This window comes from Miscanthus floridulus, chromosome 8, assembly GCF_019320115.1.
Source record: "Miscanthus floridulus cultivar M001 chromosome 8, ASM1932011v1, whole genome shotgun sequence".
Classification (NCBI taxonomy): domain Eukaryota; kingdom Viridiplantae; phylum Streptophyta; class Magnoliopsida; order Poales; family Poaceae; genus Miscanthus; species Miscanthus floridulus.
The window spans coordinates 194,311,371-194,328,464 of NC_089587.1; the positions used below are offsets into that span (position 1 = coordinate 194,311,371).

The following is a 17,094-nucleotide window of genomic DNA, read 5'->3' on the forward strand; positions in this document are numbered from 1 at the left end:
ATCTAAATATGATATGGAGGGAGTACGTGTGCAGCGCATCCGGCGTGATTGCACTGGTCACTGGAAAGTGACGAGGAACGGATCAATTCCCGGTGAAGTTCTGCACAGTGCACACATAACGTGACACTGCTATCTCAGTTTAATTTACAGCGGTTTATACGATTTTGATGTGCCCATTCAATTCATTGAGGAAGTGAAGGACACGGAAACTTGGCTTCAGTCGTAATTAGATAGCACTTTCCAGCTACCAAAGTGTGAAAAAAGGCAGTCCTCCATTTCACTTACATAATTGCAAACATCTAGGCGGCAACATACATAAAACAGCAGAGGTACCTGGTTCCTGAACAGTGAGCTACGGAGTATTACAAATGATCATTTGAGTTTGCAAAAAAAAAAATCAAAATGGAAACAGTCGTTGATAGCTAACATGAACGATCAATACAGGATTATAGTTTAAGCACCCTATAGTTTACGGTGCATAAGTCACAAGTTACACAACCCATGTACCAAGGGCACGATAACAATAATAGATTAAGTTATGAGAGAAAACGCAGAAATAAGTACTGCATGAGTCCATCAAAGAGGAGCCACGCCTTTGGTTCCCCAGCCGCTCTTCACCGGAGCTCCCATTTCCAGCCTCCAGGAAGCATGCGGCCCACACCAACCAATCAGACGCTCTCTCTACAGTTTGGAGAGGAGCTACCTGGGACATAATACCAGGTTTATCCACTACTATACCTGCTTATCTTCTTCACTTCACACACTTCTTTCACGCGACATCAAACTGCACAGAACAATGTGGCCTCCAAATGACGATATCTAAGCCCAATCGACCACCTCCCGGGCCGATAATACGCGGGCCCGGCAGGCGCCCTCTACGCGAAATTGAGCCGGGAGGTGTAGGTGGCCTTGGGGGCCCAGTTCTTGGGGATGACGTCCTGGGCCGTAAGGGTCTGCTTGCCGGACAGGGTCGTCAGCCGCACGGAGAAGGGTCCGACAAGCGGGCCCGGGGTGAGGCTCCACGTGGCCCCCCAGACGTGCTGCATGTCTCGCCACTGCGCCGAGTTGGCCTGCGTCCACATCGAAGGCCAACTTCAGTCACTCCAAATAACACCGAAGACAAAAAGAAATAGTTTTCGTTTTAGTAATTACTCCAATAACAGCTAGAGTAATTAATAAGCACAGAGTTTGACAATGCTGGTACAGGCAGTGGGGACAACATTGCTTGTGAGACCAGAAGGACAGGTTCACCCGGCCACATGATGGAGTAGCACTGTTAAAAGATACTAGAATTATTGTACAAGCAGAAGCACACACTGTAGTCTGTAGGGAAAAAGGAAGAGATTATTGTTAACTCCTGACAAAATGAACAGGGGCATGCATGTGTAACTGGCAACCCAGCTGCTGCCACCGTCGCAGGAAAAATAAACCGAACTGCTGTGAAGGACTTCTACTGAAGTTCTTTGGAGTTGAACCGATAATCATGGCTTTGGCAAAACTAGTTAGTACTGCAATTTATTACTTTTTTTTTGGCGAAGATACTACAGTTTATTACTAATAAGGGTCTGTTTAGTTCCCCTCCAAAACGCCAAATTTTTCAAGATTCCTCGTCACATCGAATCTTTGGACACATGCATGAAGTATTAAATATAAATAAAAAATAAAACTAATTACACAGTTTAGACGAAATCCATGAGACGAATCTTTTAAGCCTAGTTAGACTATGATTGGACACTAATTACTAAATAACAACGAAAACGCTACAGTAGCATTTTGCTAAATTTTTTGGCAACCAAACTGGCCCTAAGATAGCAAAACTCTGACGTGTGCCGTACCACTAGAGTTGACGGCAAAACGCCGCAGACAGTATCAAGTTAGTCTAGCTAATATAGCTCCCTTTCCTAGCCGTGGTGTTGTTTTGTGTGACTGAGAGAGGACATACATGCATGTGATTCTAGAACCCTAGATGACACATTCCCACCAGCAATGGCTAATGGACGCGACGGGACACACAAGGGAAACAGACAGAAGCCTAGTTGCGGCGGCCCAGGCGTCCAGAAAACCATCGCCCATGTCCCTAGCCGCATGTGAAAAAGCCGGGGATCCCACTCACATGCTGGCATGCTGCAGCACTAGCACTGCCCCACAAACACCCGCATGTCCGTCCCTATGGAAAGAAACGCCAACACCTTCCCACATATCACTGAGGAAAAAGCCCTTGTTGCACTGCACCGCTATACGCAACCATGGTGCCGACGTGCCGTGGTCGAGTGGAGACTTATGGATGTGGTGTGAACTGTGAAGGAAAAAGCAAGCTTGCATTGATGTGTTAGCGTTATTACCTGTTTGAGCTGCATGGATCCGATGTCGCCGTCGCCATCCTCGAACTCCACCAGGAGGGAGAGCCAGAAGCTAGTGGAGCCCTCGTTCACGTGGAAGGCGATGTTCTCGCCCCCGTACCTGCACGCCGTCCTGCATACAAACACCGGCGGTAAATTTATGAACCCCATCCGTCGGTACGTACGATTCACCGGCGGCAGGGGTCGTTGCTAGCTCATTGTAAACAACTGTGGCTTCTCCGCTTCTGTGTGCATTCCATCGCACGCCATGAGCGAGTACGGACAGTGTGAGCTCTGTCGGCTGTCCTGACGCACATTGATTTCTGCTTGGGCATGGCGTGCCCACTGTGTTCTTTGAATTCAGCGAAGAGAGGGAATGCATGGCATGGCCATGGCACGTTCCAAGATCCAACTACTACTGCATACCCGGCCCCCATGGTGGTCCTCATCTGACAGCGTCACATTTTTAACCTTCTGTCTACCCTCCCCGGCTCCCCCGGACCCCGGTACCACTGCCGGCCAGGAAGAATGCAGGACTGTAGAATCTCTTTTTTTCGTTTTGACAGAGTTCTAGTGTCCGCGTTTCTAGTAACGTCAGAAGCAAGGCATAATGCAGTTCGCCCCCCGATACGGTTGACCTACAGCCGTCCCCTTCGCGTGCTTTTACCCTTTGCAGCATTCATCTCTGCCGTACTACATAGTACAGTTGCCTTGACGACCAGTAACAACAGATCTGCGCATGCATGATGCATGTTCAGCTGGTTCAGCGTACCTGCGGAACACGACGTTGATCTCGCCCCGGTTGCGCAGCTGGCTGCCGGCGCCGGCCACGGCGAGGCGGCCGAAAGCGGCGCCGCTGAGGTCGAAGTGCGTGCGGCCGCCCGCGCAGACCCCGCCGGGGCACTCGTCGGTGACGATGACCGTGACGGCGCGGCGCGAGCAGATGCCGTGGTCGAGGCACCGGACCTTGTAGCAGGCGCCGCAGCCCTCCCCGGACTTGAACAGCACGGGGCTCACGGCGCCCACGCGCGCCTTCATCGGCACCACGTCCACCAGCGTCCCGTACCCGCACGCGCCGCCTGGTGCGTGGTTAATTATTGTTAATGAACACGGTAATTACTATTGACAGTTCCGTACAGTACATATATAATAAGCTACAAAAAGGTGAAACCAGCGCGGCATGCACGTGGACAAAAGGTCCTACTTACTGCGTGGCCAGATCTAACCAACACTAGCCAAACGGGCAACAGAATATTTGTAAGGACGCAGAGAAATGCAGCTAGCTCTCAGGTATGGACACGGCAGCAGTTCCGTTGAGAAATGATCGAAAATTGGACCGTTCCCACACTGGTTCACATGGTCAGGGTAAAATAAAAAAATAAAAATACTGAAATGCAACCTGGCCTCGTTGTAATAAAAAAAATCGGCATATTCGCTGGTTGGTTTCTGGGCTGGTTTAGGCTAGCTGGTGCTGGTTTATTGTGAGAGAAAAATACTGTTGGCTGGCTGATTTGGGCTGGCTGAAACTAACAAGCGAACAAGCTCAATATATACATGTAATATTTGACTTGCAAGTGAACTCAGTACTCTCGTCTGCGCACTCCGCAGTTCATCCATTGACCATTGTACTCGTACGTAACAAAAGCTATACGGAGTATATAGTACTCCGTATATAGCAGTAATATTGGACTTGCAAGTGAATTCACCTCTATATATACATGTCTGTCAGTGTGTCAGCCCATTTTGTACGTGTCAGGCTGAAAATACGTCGTCGGAGTGTCGGTGGATTAAACCCGACGCGATACGGTCGTTGTTGGTTCCTGGTAAAAGCGGCGAGTTAAGGACCCGACACAGTGGAGCACGACCATGGCTATTGGCTACAGGCTCCATTGCCGGCCACCATCCTATGCACGAATCTTAAAGGCTCTCTCCGCTTGACAATATTTGTCTTTAATCTACGTGGCAAGCCACGGTCCTTGCTCTATCGGACTTCAAGGGATACGCCGGCCGATGTAACGCCAAAATGTGGCAATGGGAAGAAGTATTTACTTGGAAGAAAAAGAAAAAAAAAATACTAGTCATGCTGCGAATCGAAAGGTTAAGTGTAATGCTTACTGCTCATTTACAGCAAAATAAAAAAAAGGATCACAAGTTTGGATGCAGTGAAGGTGCAAGTGCAATGCATTCGCCATTGTTAATTCTTTGCATAGAGAGAGTGTCATCATATACTCTCTTCTATCCAGGACGATGGAGGTGGGAAATGAGAATTGAGCATAGAGCCATGGGGGTATATATATTACCGTCGCTGCCGTCGCCCTCGGCGCTGCCGTACCAGGTGGCGGTGGCCGGGTGCCACTCGGGGTCGACCACCCTGTGCGCCGCCCCCGAAGCCTCCACGGAGCCGAAGAGGCACGCGGCGCACACGAGCGACGACGCGAGGAGCGCCGCGCGGATGGAGAAGCCGCGGCAGGCGGCAGAGCAGCTCGAGGAGGCGCCGGCCATGGCGCGCGCGCGCACGTACGTGAAGAGCAGAGAACAGCCGCGGCGGCACAGCCAGGCAGCGAACACCCTACCGACACTCTTGCTGTCCTGTGCAGAAATGGCCGGCCTCGCTCAGTCGCTCGAGTGGTGGTGGTACTTCCTCCTCTCTCTGGGATGGCTTTTAAGGCTTCGAGAAGCCCCAGTCCCCGACGTGCTGAGTGCTCAGAGCTGGCCCCCTGCACAAATGGCGGGGAAGCCGGGAAGGGACAATGGGAATGCACGAGTAGGGTACTAGGGTGGTGGTGAGCTGTGCCTGGACTTATAATGTGGACAAGGGCAAGGGCCGTAGTGAAAGACTAGCAGCGTTTTAGCTTTTCTGCATGGCTAGCTGTTTGATACGAGTACAGCCCAGTCCCAGTGGCATCCGGTTTCTGTTTTTGCTATGATGGAGATTGGAGAGCTCTTGGCCTTTGCCACGTGATGAGGGGTGGCCAGTGGCCTTGCTTGTTGGTGCACATCATGCATGGTTTCCATAGGTTAAAGTTTTCACTAAAGGTAAACTACTCCATTACTTTTAAACAAGTAATCAAGTGGTGTTGACCTCTCCAAAAGAATACTACTCCGTGCTTTTATTCGTTCGAAAAACATAATATTAATTTTGGACACCAAGATGATCAACAACAGGTAGATTTCATCATTTTTGTGAAACAAAGTACAAGTTACAAACATTCATATATACGCGCTCACTCTAAGAACGTACGCAAGCACACTCTGCCCGCCCCTATGAGTATGGCATGTTATCGGATTTTGAGACTGACAAAGTTACCACAGATAGTGAGTCACCACAATCTTCTTGTTATTGACGTCTATGTCACATACTACTAAAGGAACAGTGTTATTTTCTGAATAAAAATCTATAAAAAATTACGAGCACCCATGCCAAATCTAAAACTTAATCCTATTGAGCTGGCTTCACCACAAAAGTGTTGAACCAACTAAGTTGTGCTTGGTTCGCACAACCAGCATTATCTATCAAGCAAATAGGTGAAGTGACTATTTGATATTGTAAGATAGACAAATCTACTCATGTGCTCACTTTATTATATTTTTTTGACATGCGCACTCACCCATATGATTATATGAGCATACAACCCTATTTCAATAAATGTAGCCAAATAACTTTGAGATTGACAAGTTACACCTTTTTTTCAACCGTGCCATGAGACACATTTTTCATTAAGAGGTGAAAGTGTAAGTTACAACGAGTTAAAAGCACGGCAATAGGAGGTAACCCCAAGAAATAAACATTTGAAAGAAACGCAGAAAGCAAGCTCTAGAAAGGAAAAGGACAGCTAGTTAATTCCCAAACAGAATTCAGCGACAGAGGTCGAGCAGCGACCTTAAACGACGGTAACCTGCCAGGTCCCATTGCTTCTTAAATCAATTGTTCCCAAACGGCGCCTTGTTGTTGAGGGGCAAAATAGTTTTCTTAAATCAATTGTCAATGCAAAGTTAGTGCGGATAAATACTACCTGTGCACCATATACAAAGGTACCAGTAGTAGTTTTTGTTTTTGGGCCCTACATATAATAAGCCAAGATTTTCTGTACAAAGAGCAGATATTTCTTTCTCGATACAAGTCCTCATGCCGATTGATGAGCCGTAAGTTTTGGGTTGGATCCATTCCAGTTTTTTTGGGTTGGGTTGAACCCACCTCGCGTTTGGTTAGGGGATGGAGCCATCTTCTTCCACCTCACTTCGAACAGAGCACTGCACAATAGACCACCGCTGTGGCCCAGGCCGGACTCACGCCGCTACCAGCTCCAGCGGCCCAGGCCAAACTCGCGCCGCCGCCAGCTCGACCCACGCCGGCTCGCCCCGCACCACGGCTTGTCGGGATCTCATCGCGCGCTACCATGGCTGGGGCTGGAGCTCGCCCCACGCCGCCATGGCCGGAGGGCCGAGCTCGCTCTGCGCATCTGGCCTCCACGCCCTGCCCCGCGCTGCCCTTCTCTAGCAGACGACACTCAGCCCGTGCATCCCGAGCTCGCCCGCGCCCGCCACCACCTCCCCGAGCACCCCGGGCCGACGCCACCTCCACTAGCGTCCGCGCCGGCCAGTCGCCCCTACGAGACGGAAGCAGAACGGCATCGATGTGGGTTGAGCTCGTCCCCTCGAATCGGAGGAACCATTCCAACCCGTATCTGAGGATATATTCCCTTCTGGGTTGGACCCAAACCCACATGATTCCTCAACCAAACAGCAGATCATGGGACGGACCCGGGATATCCACTTGAACCCGCAAACCAAACACACGGGAGGAGGAGTCTTGATCAACTGCCACACCCACTAAAAAAATGTTTGTGATAAAAAAAAGTTACCCCTACGTACTTCAAAATCAGAAGTAGAAGATGACGAGTTGTGCCATCCAATATGGCTGCGGTTCCAAGACCTTGAAGTCCGGTGGTAAAGGCGCGAGACACACACGTACCCAAACCAACGGTATACTCGTATATCATCAAAGCCGCACGCATGAATCCACCCAGATCCAGATTCCAGAATGGGATGGCAGGCAGATGGAAGCATGGACGAACGCCCCAAATCTGAGTGCAACATGATGTGATTGGGAAAGCACGGCGTGACGACGCTGTGGATGGTGGCGCATGCAGGCGCGGCCCAAGCACGTGTACGGCCACCGGGCCAAGCACCAGTGTCGACACGCTGTTATTACCCTCCTCCTAGGCTTCCGACCCGTGCCGCGCCCATCTTGTCAAGTTGCGTCGCGGTTTGCCCCCTTCGGCCGCTTCTCCCCACCCCCCATGTGCGAGCGCCCGTTGCGGCTGCTACCGTCCAGAATCCGCGCGCCCCGCCGTATCGGCGACGGCGCGGGGTTGCCGCTCGCCCGAACGTTGCCGAGCGCCCATGACACGTGGGGCGTGGCGGCCGCAGCGTCGGTCGTGGACTCGTGGCGCGGGTGCTCGCGTCGCGCGGGGTGTTGGCCCGTGGCCGGGTGCGGGTGTTTGCGCGAGTCGCGACGCGCGCGTTGGTGGCCGTGGTCCGGTGGTTGGTGGGGGGCTGGCCGCGGGAGCGTTGGAGCCGGGGGACGTCGGGGCGAGCTCGGGTTAGGTGGCGGGTCGATGTCACCACCCCCGACAAGGGCTTTGTTCGTCTTGCCGCCGGGCTCGAGACGTGAAGCTGCCGCGGAGCTTGGGCAAGTCCTATCCTACACAGCCAGCTGCCCGTGCACATACGGGAACGGGGGGAGTATAGTCGAGTGAAGACGGTAGGTAAGTGAGGGTACGTTTGTGGTGCCTACCTGTTCACCCCGTGAAAAAACGATCGGGCAAGCGGCAACAGTGTTCCAAGAGATGGTGTTCCCTACGTGTCGTATTAGCTTTATCCTAAATTAAATTCCTCTGTCTAATTATTTACAATGCCCACTCCATTATTTATTCGAATCGTTTACTTTAGTAGTTTATTATCGGTTTGCTTTTGCCACTGGCATTATTGGATAAGATTCGTGCGATCGTTATGCAGTCGTCCGTTGAATAAAAAATTCCTCTGTCTAATTATCGTTCGATGCTCCACGCCCCTAGGGTTGGATTATTACACTTCCCATGCCACTGATTTTCATTGCAGGCTAGCAGCTGCTGAGCATTCAGAAATGGAACCCTTTCATGATCCTTCTTCTAACCTTTAATTTCGTTGGACGCATTGTAGTTTAGTTTCTACCTGGCCCTGGCCCTTATAATCTGATATCAGAAGAACGGCACCATCGTCCACTACTGCTAGTATACTGCATTTGTCGGCAGAGATGGTCACGTCCAAACAGCACATGTTCTGGGACCAGGCAATTGCGTTGCATGCAGCATCGCAGCATGCTGTTCATTCGATCCGAAGAAGACTTTACTGGTGCGTAAGGGAAAAGACAAAAGGGAGTCGGTGCTGCGCAGTTACTACTACGCCGGACCCCGGACGGACGATGATGCATGGCAGCTGGTGCGCGTGTACTCCTAACTTGCTGTCAAAGGCATCGTCAGATCCCAGAACGACGCAGCACAATGAAGGCTCAAGGCTGCACCTGCATCTACAGGCCCACACCATCATCGAGCTGAAAGCTCTCCAAACTCCCAAGCTTCTGGAATGGAAGTGCCATCAGGTTGCCTCCATTTCCAAGTCCTCTGTCCCTGCTAGCTCTGCTTTCGTGGTTGCATTGCAAGCACGGTTAAGATTTCTGGACCGAGTCACCGAGCCACTAATAAGCAAGGGAGAGTAAATGCGACAGCGGCAAAGTTGTTCAGGCAGCTCCCTTAATTAAACTCGGCAAGGACGACGTGAGCTGAGTGCAAACAAATGGTGGTGGTGTGTTCTCCCGCGAAAACAGTGAGAGCTTTCTTAGAGAAGACGACACTACGAAGGAAGGAGGGTCCACCGCGTGAATCCATCCATTCATGCCGTACGTGCTCGGCCCGTCCTTTTTCCCGAGCACGTCGGCTGCACGGGCGGCTAGCTCGAAATCGATCCCTGTGACCCTGCCGTGTATCCACGTGAAAACCGAATGATGCAGATGTTTCGATCTGATCGTGGACACTCGAGGCTCGTTTTCACAGCGTTGTTTCTTTTATTATCCGAGATGAGACGGTACTTCGTGTGAATTCTGACGGGTTTCCACAGCCGCCGGCGGGGCTGCTTGAGGCGCGCGCAGTAGTAGCTCTCTGGCTCGGGACCTCGGGTCAAGGAGACACAGCTGGGGGGCGATGCCCTTTAGCCCCTTTTTTTTGGTTGGGAAAGAGGCAAAGAGCAAAAGAGCGCGGCGCCGCGTGCGGCGGTGATGAACGGGTGCAGCGGCTTTTGGCGTGCTTGCGGCACGGCAGTCACCGGCTGATCCGCGACAATTTGACCGGCTGTGCTCAAAAGAGGCACGGTGTGCTCACTTTCGTCTCACTAGCTCCTGCGATCTGAAAACGCCTTTGGATAGATACACAAGGTCATAATGCGGGCCCTTCGTACGGAGCGCAAGAAATGCTCATGTTGGAGCAGAATGTGGTGCACAAACCCGAAATGATGCTCATGCTGGAGCGAGCAACTAATGTGGGTTATCGTTGTTGAGGTGCTAGGTAATGTGGCCGATGATGGCTCTGATGAGGAAATAAAACATATGGCTTCGGGTTTGTTGCAACTGATGGAGAGTTTTGAATTTTGTGCTTATTGTACAACCTATGACTAAATTACTGGACGAAACTAATGATTTCTCACAATGCATACATAAGGAAAGATCAAAGCATACATTGCTTGTGTTGTAACTTGTAAGGTTGACTGGGCCTCGTTGTAAAAAAATTAATGAGATACATGATAATGGTTTGGTATTTGAGGAGGTAAATATCTTTTTGTCTCCAGCGTAACATCATCATATCAAATATGGCTTACACAGCAATAATTAGTTGTCGCTCATGTGGGTCTAGAAGGAAGACTTACTCTCACCATTTGTCCATTTCAACATACGAAACCTTTTTATTAATGTGGTGCATGACAAATGAATTGAACAATCACTTTGATCAAAGGTCTATTTAGTTATTGAGATGCAATGTTTGTCTAAACCTAAGAAATTCTTCTGCCAGATATTATAAAGGAAAAAATATATAATTGGCTAAGATTTATGATGCTTACTTTTTGCAGCAAGACCTTTTAGTCATATCTAGACAACAAGTTGATATATTCATTGCTGATGTGAGAGATTATTTTAGTTTTGCAAATTTTCATAACATTAGAAATCTTTTAAGCACACCCTACTTAAGTGTGTAGGTTTAGCTCCACATATATATACTACTCCATCTGTTCTAAATTATAAAATATTTTGGCTTTTCTAGATACATATAGTTAAAGCGATTTATCTAGAAAATCTAAAATATATATCTCTTAGAAAGCTAATCCCCATTAGAAATCTATCTCAACATGCAAGCCATCCACATCATCTCCCACTAACTATCCATATCATCTTCTACTAATAGTCATGTCATCCCACTAACTTCCACAATTAATACAAGCTATCCACGTCATCTCGACTTAATTTCATTTCAAATTCTTTGCAACCCCTCAGCAACGTGAGGGTATCTTCTAGTATCTTATAATTTGAAATACATGGAGTATTATTGATGAAGATATAAGACACGAGAATAAACCAATTCATCATTAGTTAGATCTTTTTCTATCACTGTCTGTATGCTTTCATCTTATTCGTTGTACGGGTACTATGTGGTGTGGTATTTCAACGTGCCAACATATGTTGAGTAAATACTTTCTCGGGAACATAACACTGTCATTTCTGAGTAATTGTTTTTTTTAAACTGATTTCTGAGTAATAAAAATACTCTTTTTCTCAGAAAAAATGGTATGTAATTGAAATTTCAAATAGCCAGTCTTGGTGATTCCCCGGCTTCGCCACTGCACAAAAGAAGTGAGAGCCCACGATCCACGGGGCCGTATTGCGGCTTCCGGCCTTCCGGGGAATCGATATCTTGGGCCTTTCCAACTTCTTTGGGCTAAAAGTGCTCGTCGGCCGAGTTCCAGCTCGCTCTCGTCGAAACAAACTTTGCACATCTTCAGTTCGAATTTGACCGGGACGGATTGACACGGAAGAATATAAACAACTACCAACTGTCTAAGCGTTGGGGATCTTGATTCTTGGGCGAACATGTGCTGAAACGCAGATCGCTACCTATCTGCATAGCACCTGGGATGTGGCCGGAGATGCTCCCGGAGTACGGCGAGGACGTCGGCGAATCTCACTACCCCGACGAGCGCGCCGCTGGTCTCATCAGCGACCCAGATGTACCCTACACGGTGCGCAAGCGCCTGGGCCATGACGGCCACAAGCGAACTCCCAGAGTGGCATGCCACCACGTCCTCCGTGGACCGCCACCCGAAGCTCCCAGATGACATCCTCCTTGGGCGTCGTGCGCGTCCCAACGGCGACGAGTCCTCGTCGGAGGATGATGTCGACGACAACGACGACGACGGGGACAAGGTAAGGGAGGCAGCGTCCTTCCCAGCGCATTCCATGAGCCCGGCCATGGCGTCCAGTCCCTTTCCGGCGAGCTGGGCTCTGATGGCGCGGACCAAGAACTCCGGCGGCGAGTGCGAGAGCGAGCAGTCGATGTACGCCATAGCGTCGCCAGCGGAGAGCGCCGCGAAGGCGGTCGACACCGTCGCGACGTCGCACGAGGCGAGCACGCCGGGGCAGATCTCGCCGATCAACGCGCTGTCGTCGTTGGCGACGACGGCCACGGCCGTGCCGTCCGAGACGGCTCTCCGCAGGAGCGGGATCACGTCGAGCCCGTCGTCGTCGACGTGGACCGCGTGCACGTCGCGGCGGACGAGGCCGAGCGAGGCGACGGTGAGCGCGGCCACCGGGGAGAAGTGGGAGATGGAGCCGAATAGGTGGCGGACGATGTCCTCCCGTGTCAGCACGCAGCAGCAGTCGGCCGTGGCCAAGGCGCCGGCGCCAGCGGCATCGGAGGAGGGGGCCTGGTGGTGCCTCTTGCGGGCGCGCGCGGGGAGAGGGACGAGCAGGCCTTGGCAGCCGTCGGTCAGCAGCACGTCAATGGCGTCCAGCAGCCTGCAAAGTTTGACCAAACAGTATAGCCGCCGTCGTTAGTATAGTGTCCTCGTAGTCAACGACTGAGAAGGAGGAGGACTCGGAACAAAACAGGAACCAGAAACGATGGCGCGCCGGCTGCGTCGCGTACCTTGTCTGGGGGTCGACTCGGTGGGTGACGCCGTGGCCGGCAGCAACGGCGGCCGCGACGACCACAGCCACGGGGCGGCCGAGCGCGGCTGCGGGGTCCCTGAGGTTGCCCGCGTCGCCGCAGACGTAGCAGAGGATGTCCGCAACGCTGACCTTCACGTACACCGTGGTCGTCTTCGCGCGGGAGGCGGTCGGTTCGGCGTCCACGAAGACGAACGGGGCGGCTCCGGCGCCGTGATGGGAGTGGACGGTAGCAGCGTGAGCACCCTCGGCCTGCCGATGCAGAGGTCGGAGACGACGTGGGATAGGAGGGTCGCCGCCATGCACGCTCAGGTCGCTCGGGGGACGGATCGCGGCGGGAGAGGGAGCGAAGACACCTGCTGCGCGCGGAGAAGAGAAGGTGTGTCCGTGTGTGTGCTTGGGCAACCGTGTGGTGTGTTGGAGAGCGCATGAGCCAGTGCAGGCTATTTATAATAACTGGCAGTGGCAGAGAAGACGAACGTGCTGGCGTGGTGTCCGGTGGGCAGTGAGTTGTAATTTTGGAACGACGCTCGTGTTTGGCCGGTAGTAGGTTAGGTATAGCTGATATGCTATATCTTTGTCAATCTCTGATAATGTTCTTCGATCGGTTTTATGAATACCTTGAAGTATGCCCTTGCGTGAGGTGGAGAAATATACATTGTTACTGTAGAACATGAACATCCCATCTTACCATGACGAATCACAAATTCACAATGTGCCCATATATCGATCATCGTCTGGTTCGCTTGGCTTATAAGCCGTACTTTTTCAGCCAACGAATAGTATTTTTCTCTCACAACAACTCAACCAACAATACTTTCATCCATAACTTATCAGCCAAGCGAACAGGACACATGCCGTCATCAAAATCGAGGTAATTCTATCACGATCAGTTGGACGAGACGACGGTTAAAAACAGATAGCGCAGCTGAATGTCATTTGATAAACACACCGTCAGGTTTCAGTATTCAACCATGCACGCACGTGGTCTCACACATGGCATTCAGGCCCTTCATTTACAGGCTATATAAGCAGACCTAATTCTTTCGTCTTTTATGCATGTGTTGCTGTGCTTATACATGGATCTGTTCGGCTTACTCCATATTCAGTTTGTTCGGCTTCTTTTTCAGCCGGAACAGTGCTTTTCTCTCACAACAATTCAGCCAGAACAGTGTTTTCAGCTAAAATTCAGCCAGCCGAACGGGGCTGGTTGAAACTTGTTACAAGCACTTAATTAAATACTCCATTCGTCACGACAGATCCGCTGTCTAAACACATGAAAGATGCGCCTGTCCCCCCGAAACGCATTAGCCTCCAAACCCCCAAGTACTGAAAGCGCGATACAAAATTCGGCGGCAAGATGAAGTTGCGGCGTCTTCGAAAGCGGCCGAGCCCTGGTGCGGTGGTGCCATGGGACACGTCGGCGAGCCGTGCGGGAACAGCTTGGCGCGCCGTACGTATCGAGACGGCCACCGGCGGATCACATGGCTGCGGTTGGAGTTGGAGGGGCTTGAGCTGCCGTATCGCTACGCGACGAGGGATGGGACGGCGGCGCCGCGATGCGAGATGCCTCTATCTTTGGCTCGGCTCGGTCCCCGTTCTTCCACGTTTCCACACACACACCATGCCTACTGACCCGTGAGTTGGATCGGAAAATAGTAGCCTCGTAGGCGCTTATCGCCTTCCGCGGAGCTTCCCTTGCCTTCCGTGTTCAGGTGGGCGGCGAGGTATATCGTCCGTCCAGTCTCCGAGAGCGAGAGGTGACAGATAAGGAGCCGTGCTTCTCCCCTGATCCACCTGATCCGTGCCTCCCGTACGCAAGCCCCCCCAAGCGAGGTGAGTACGTGCAGCAGCCACGCACACGGCACACATTGACACAGAAGATGGACGATGGGAGACGACGAGAGGCAATGCCGACCAATCTAGAACGGGCCATCATATGGAAACCCAATTCACGCCGCTCGGTAGGCCCGCCCTAGGAAGACCACAAATCCATCCGATCCATTTTTGGTCAGCAGACCATTTTTGTAACTGGGCCATGATGGGCCCATGCATGAGCACCATGACAATTGCAACCTGTTCGGCTGGTAAGAACCGGCTGGTGCTGGAAACCAGCTGGCACAGGGAAAACCAGCCATCACAGTTCCATCCAGCCAGCACACATGCACAGCTCATTTCAAACACATGGCGCCAACAGCACATCCAGCCCCGGCAAAAAAATGGCACCAACAGCTCTTCCATTCAATGGCGCCAAACCCAGCATCCATTCAAATAAAAATACAACATCTCAAATAACAGTCAACTTGGGGGCTACTAACAGTCCATTAGAAGCTAATCCAGTACAAGTTCACTACACATAACTGATGCCTGCAAGCACTTATACAATAGTTCAAATTACACACAACAATTCAAATTACAATTCTTGCTCACAAATCATATAGACTGCAGGTTACACAAAAATGAAGACTCGAATTCCGTCTTCTTGCCACCTCTGTCCTCTAAGGCAGGCAATCAACGTTCCAACGAGATAGAGAACTTGCAGGAACCATGGCCTGTTGGAAATCAGGAGTAAAACAAGAATCCATGAGCACGACGTGTTAACCGATCAAGATGCATGGCACAAACAAGATGCTCAGTTGGTTGCAAGCAAAGAACTGAGCAATGCATTATGCTTGCAAAGGTGTTTGTCGAAGAACTGAGAAATGCATTATCACTGCTTTGTGACCCAACCTATGCAATTGCCACAAATGGTTTACATCTTATATTTCATGAACAATGTATGCTTAGCAAGTAGCGGTATAATTTCCAAACTTTAACATGGGAACAATAAACAAAACCTTTAACATGTCCATGCAAAGATGCTAATTATGTTTAGCAGATTCAGGTCATTGTAATAGAGCAAAAAAAACACACATGCAAACACAAAGTACAATGTTTCAATTAATGGCTACCACTGACAAAGCCAAGGTAGGATTGGTCGAAAACTAAGTCAAACATGCATCTAATTCACTGTGGTGCCAAAAAAAAACAACTCAAAACAACATTGCATTTAGACACACTTGTTTTCTCAAGAACGAGATAATTCCTTTGGATGTAGCAGCATATTCCACCCACTGAACTATGATACAACGAACATGAGTGGATAAACACATGCTTGTCTGTACTCAGTAATGCCCTTAGGGCGAAGAGAGCAAAATCCTAGAAATGTAATTACTTTTTAGATGAATTACCATTATGTATAAGAAATGCTGGGATAATTTTATATAATTATGGACAAAAACATATTACGTTGAGTAAAGTCACAATGGCAAACAAACATGACAGTGGCAAAAAACAAAAGAGCTGGTACACTCAAAGATGATACATTGATAAAGTAAAGGTTAACAGTCCACTTGGGTACGTCAATGATAACAAAGATTTGGCAAAACAAAGCACCCATATTTTCCGCATCTTTTAATAGACTTCATTTCACCCAAATTCGTATCAATGCAACAAACAGGAGAACATTCCCACTCACAAACACAACATAGTTGATAGTTAAATGGGCGCTGCCTCATGTTGAAAAGTAACATATACAAGAACCACGAATAATGCACCACCTATCAACACTGGTAACTAAACCTTTAACCCCCTCTTTAGACAAGCATTCGAGTCGAATTAATTAAACCATGAAACACCGAAAGTGTACAAAATGCAACTACAGCCAAAAAGGAAACTATTCACAGAATGAGGATCACCTTTGCAAAGCAGCCTATGCAGCACCACAAGTGTCTCCTGGGCAACCTATAAAACAAAAGAAGAACCCATCCTATATTAATGGCCACTAAGGGCAGCATAACCCAGTCTTTATGAATGGCACAAATACATGGGACGACACAAATTACCTGTGGTGCATCATTGGCCCTCAGAGAGCCACAGATATGTACTCCCTCACTAATGTCATAGTGGAATTAGCATTGATCTGAACCCAATCCGACGGTGGGTATGTAGGCGAACCAACTCCAATCTCACGATTGCGTAAAAAATTGTGCAATACAAAGCATGACATAATAATCATCTTTTGCTTTTCTCTATGACAGAACGGTACCCCATTCAATATATGCCAACGGGCTTTGAGAACCCCAAATGACCTTTCAACGACATTGCGTAGGCTTGAATGAGTGAAGTTAAATTTCTCTTGTCTAGATAATGTGACCATGTCTACACCCCTAAAATCGTCCAGATGGTACCTTGTATTTTTGAATGGAGCCAAGTAGCCAGTGTCCAGCGCATATCCAGCGTCCACCAAATAGTAGCGTCCTGCAACACATGCAACATGTAAGTTTGAAACAGTTTTGGTTTCCTCAAAGGCAAGTAACAAAAATGGGACAAGTATTGCATGGCACTACTTACTAACCTACTGGTGGATGCGGGAATGATGGTTGCTGCCAACATTCTCTTAGTACGGCCATGTCATGCACTGACCCCGCCATCCCGGCCCCCACAAACGTGAAGCGCATATCCATGTCC

General features: G+C 49.8%; 1 protein-coding gene and 1 pseudogene across 2 annotated transcripts; both read right to left on the reverse strand.

Moving 5' to 3' along the window:
• Positions 1–278: 278 nt before the first annotated feature.
• Positions 279–5,088, reverse strand: LOC136477822 (expansin-B16-like). 2 transcript variants are annotated; one of them, XM_066476082.1, is made up of 5 exons: positions 4,640–5,088; positions 3,112–3,418; positions 2,343–2,472; positions 1,153–1,273; positions 279–1,070 (listed from the first exon to the last, which is right to left on the reverse strand). In XM_066476082.1, the coding sequence occupies exons 1-5, from the start codon at positions 4,839–4,841 to the stop codon at positions 820–822; spliced, it is 1,011 nt and encodes a 336-aa protein (XP_066332179.1). In that variant the 5' UTR covers positions 4,842–5,088; the 3' UTR covers positions 279–819. The 2 variants fall into 2 exon arrangements, with proteins under 2 accessions (XP_066332179.1, XP_066332180.1); XM_066476083.1 differs by lacking the exon at positions 1,153–1,273 and having other exon boundaries at positions 287–1,070; positions 4,640–5,080.
• Positions 5,089–11,468: 6,380 nt separating this feature from the next.
• LOC136474419 (CBS domain-containing protein CBSX5-like) lies at positions 11,469–12,989 on the reverse strand (annotated as a pseudogene).
• Between the last annotated feature and the right edge of the window lie 4,105 nt (positions 12,990–17,094).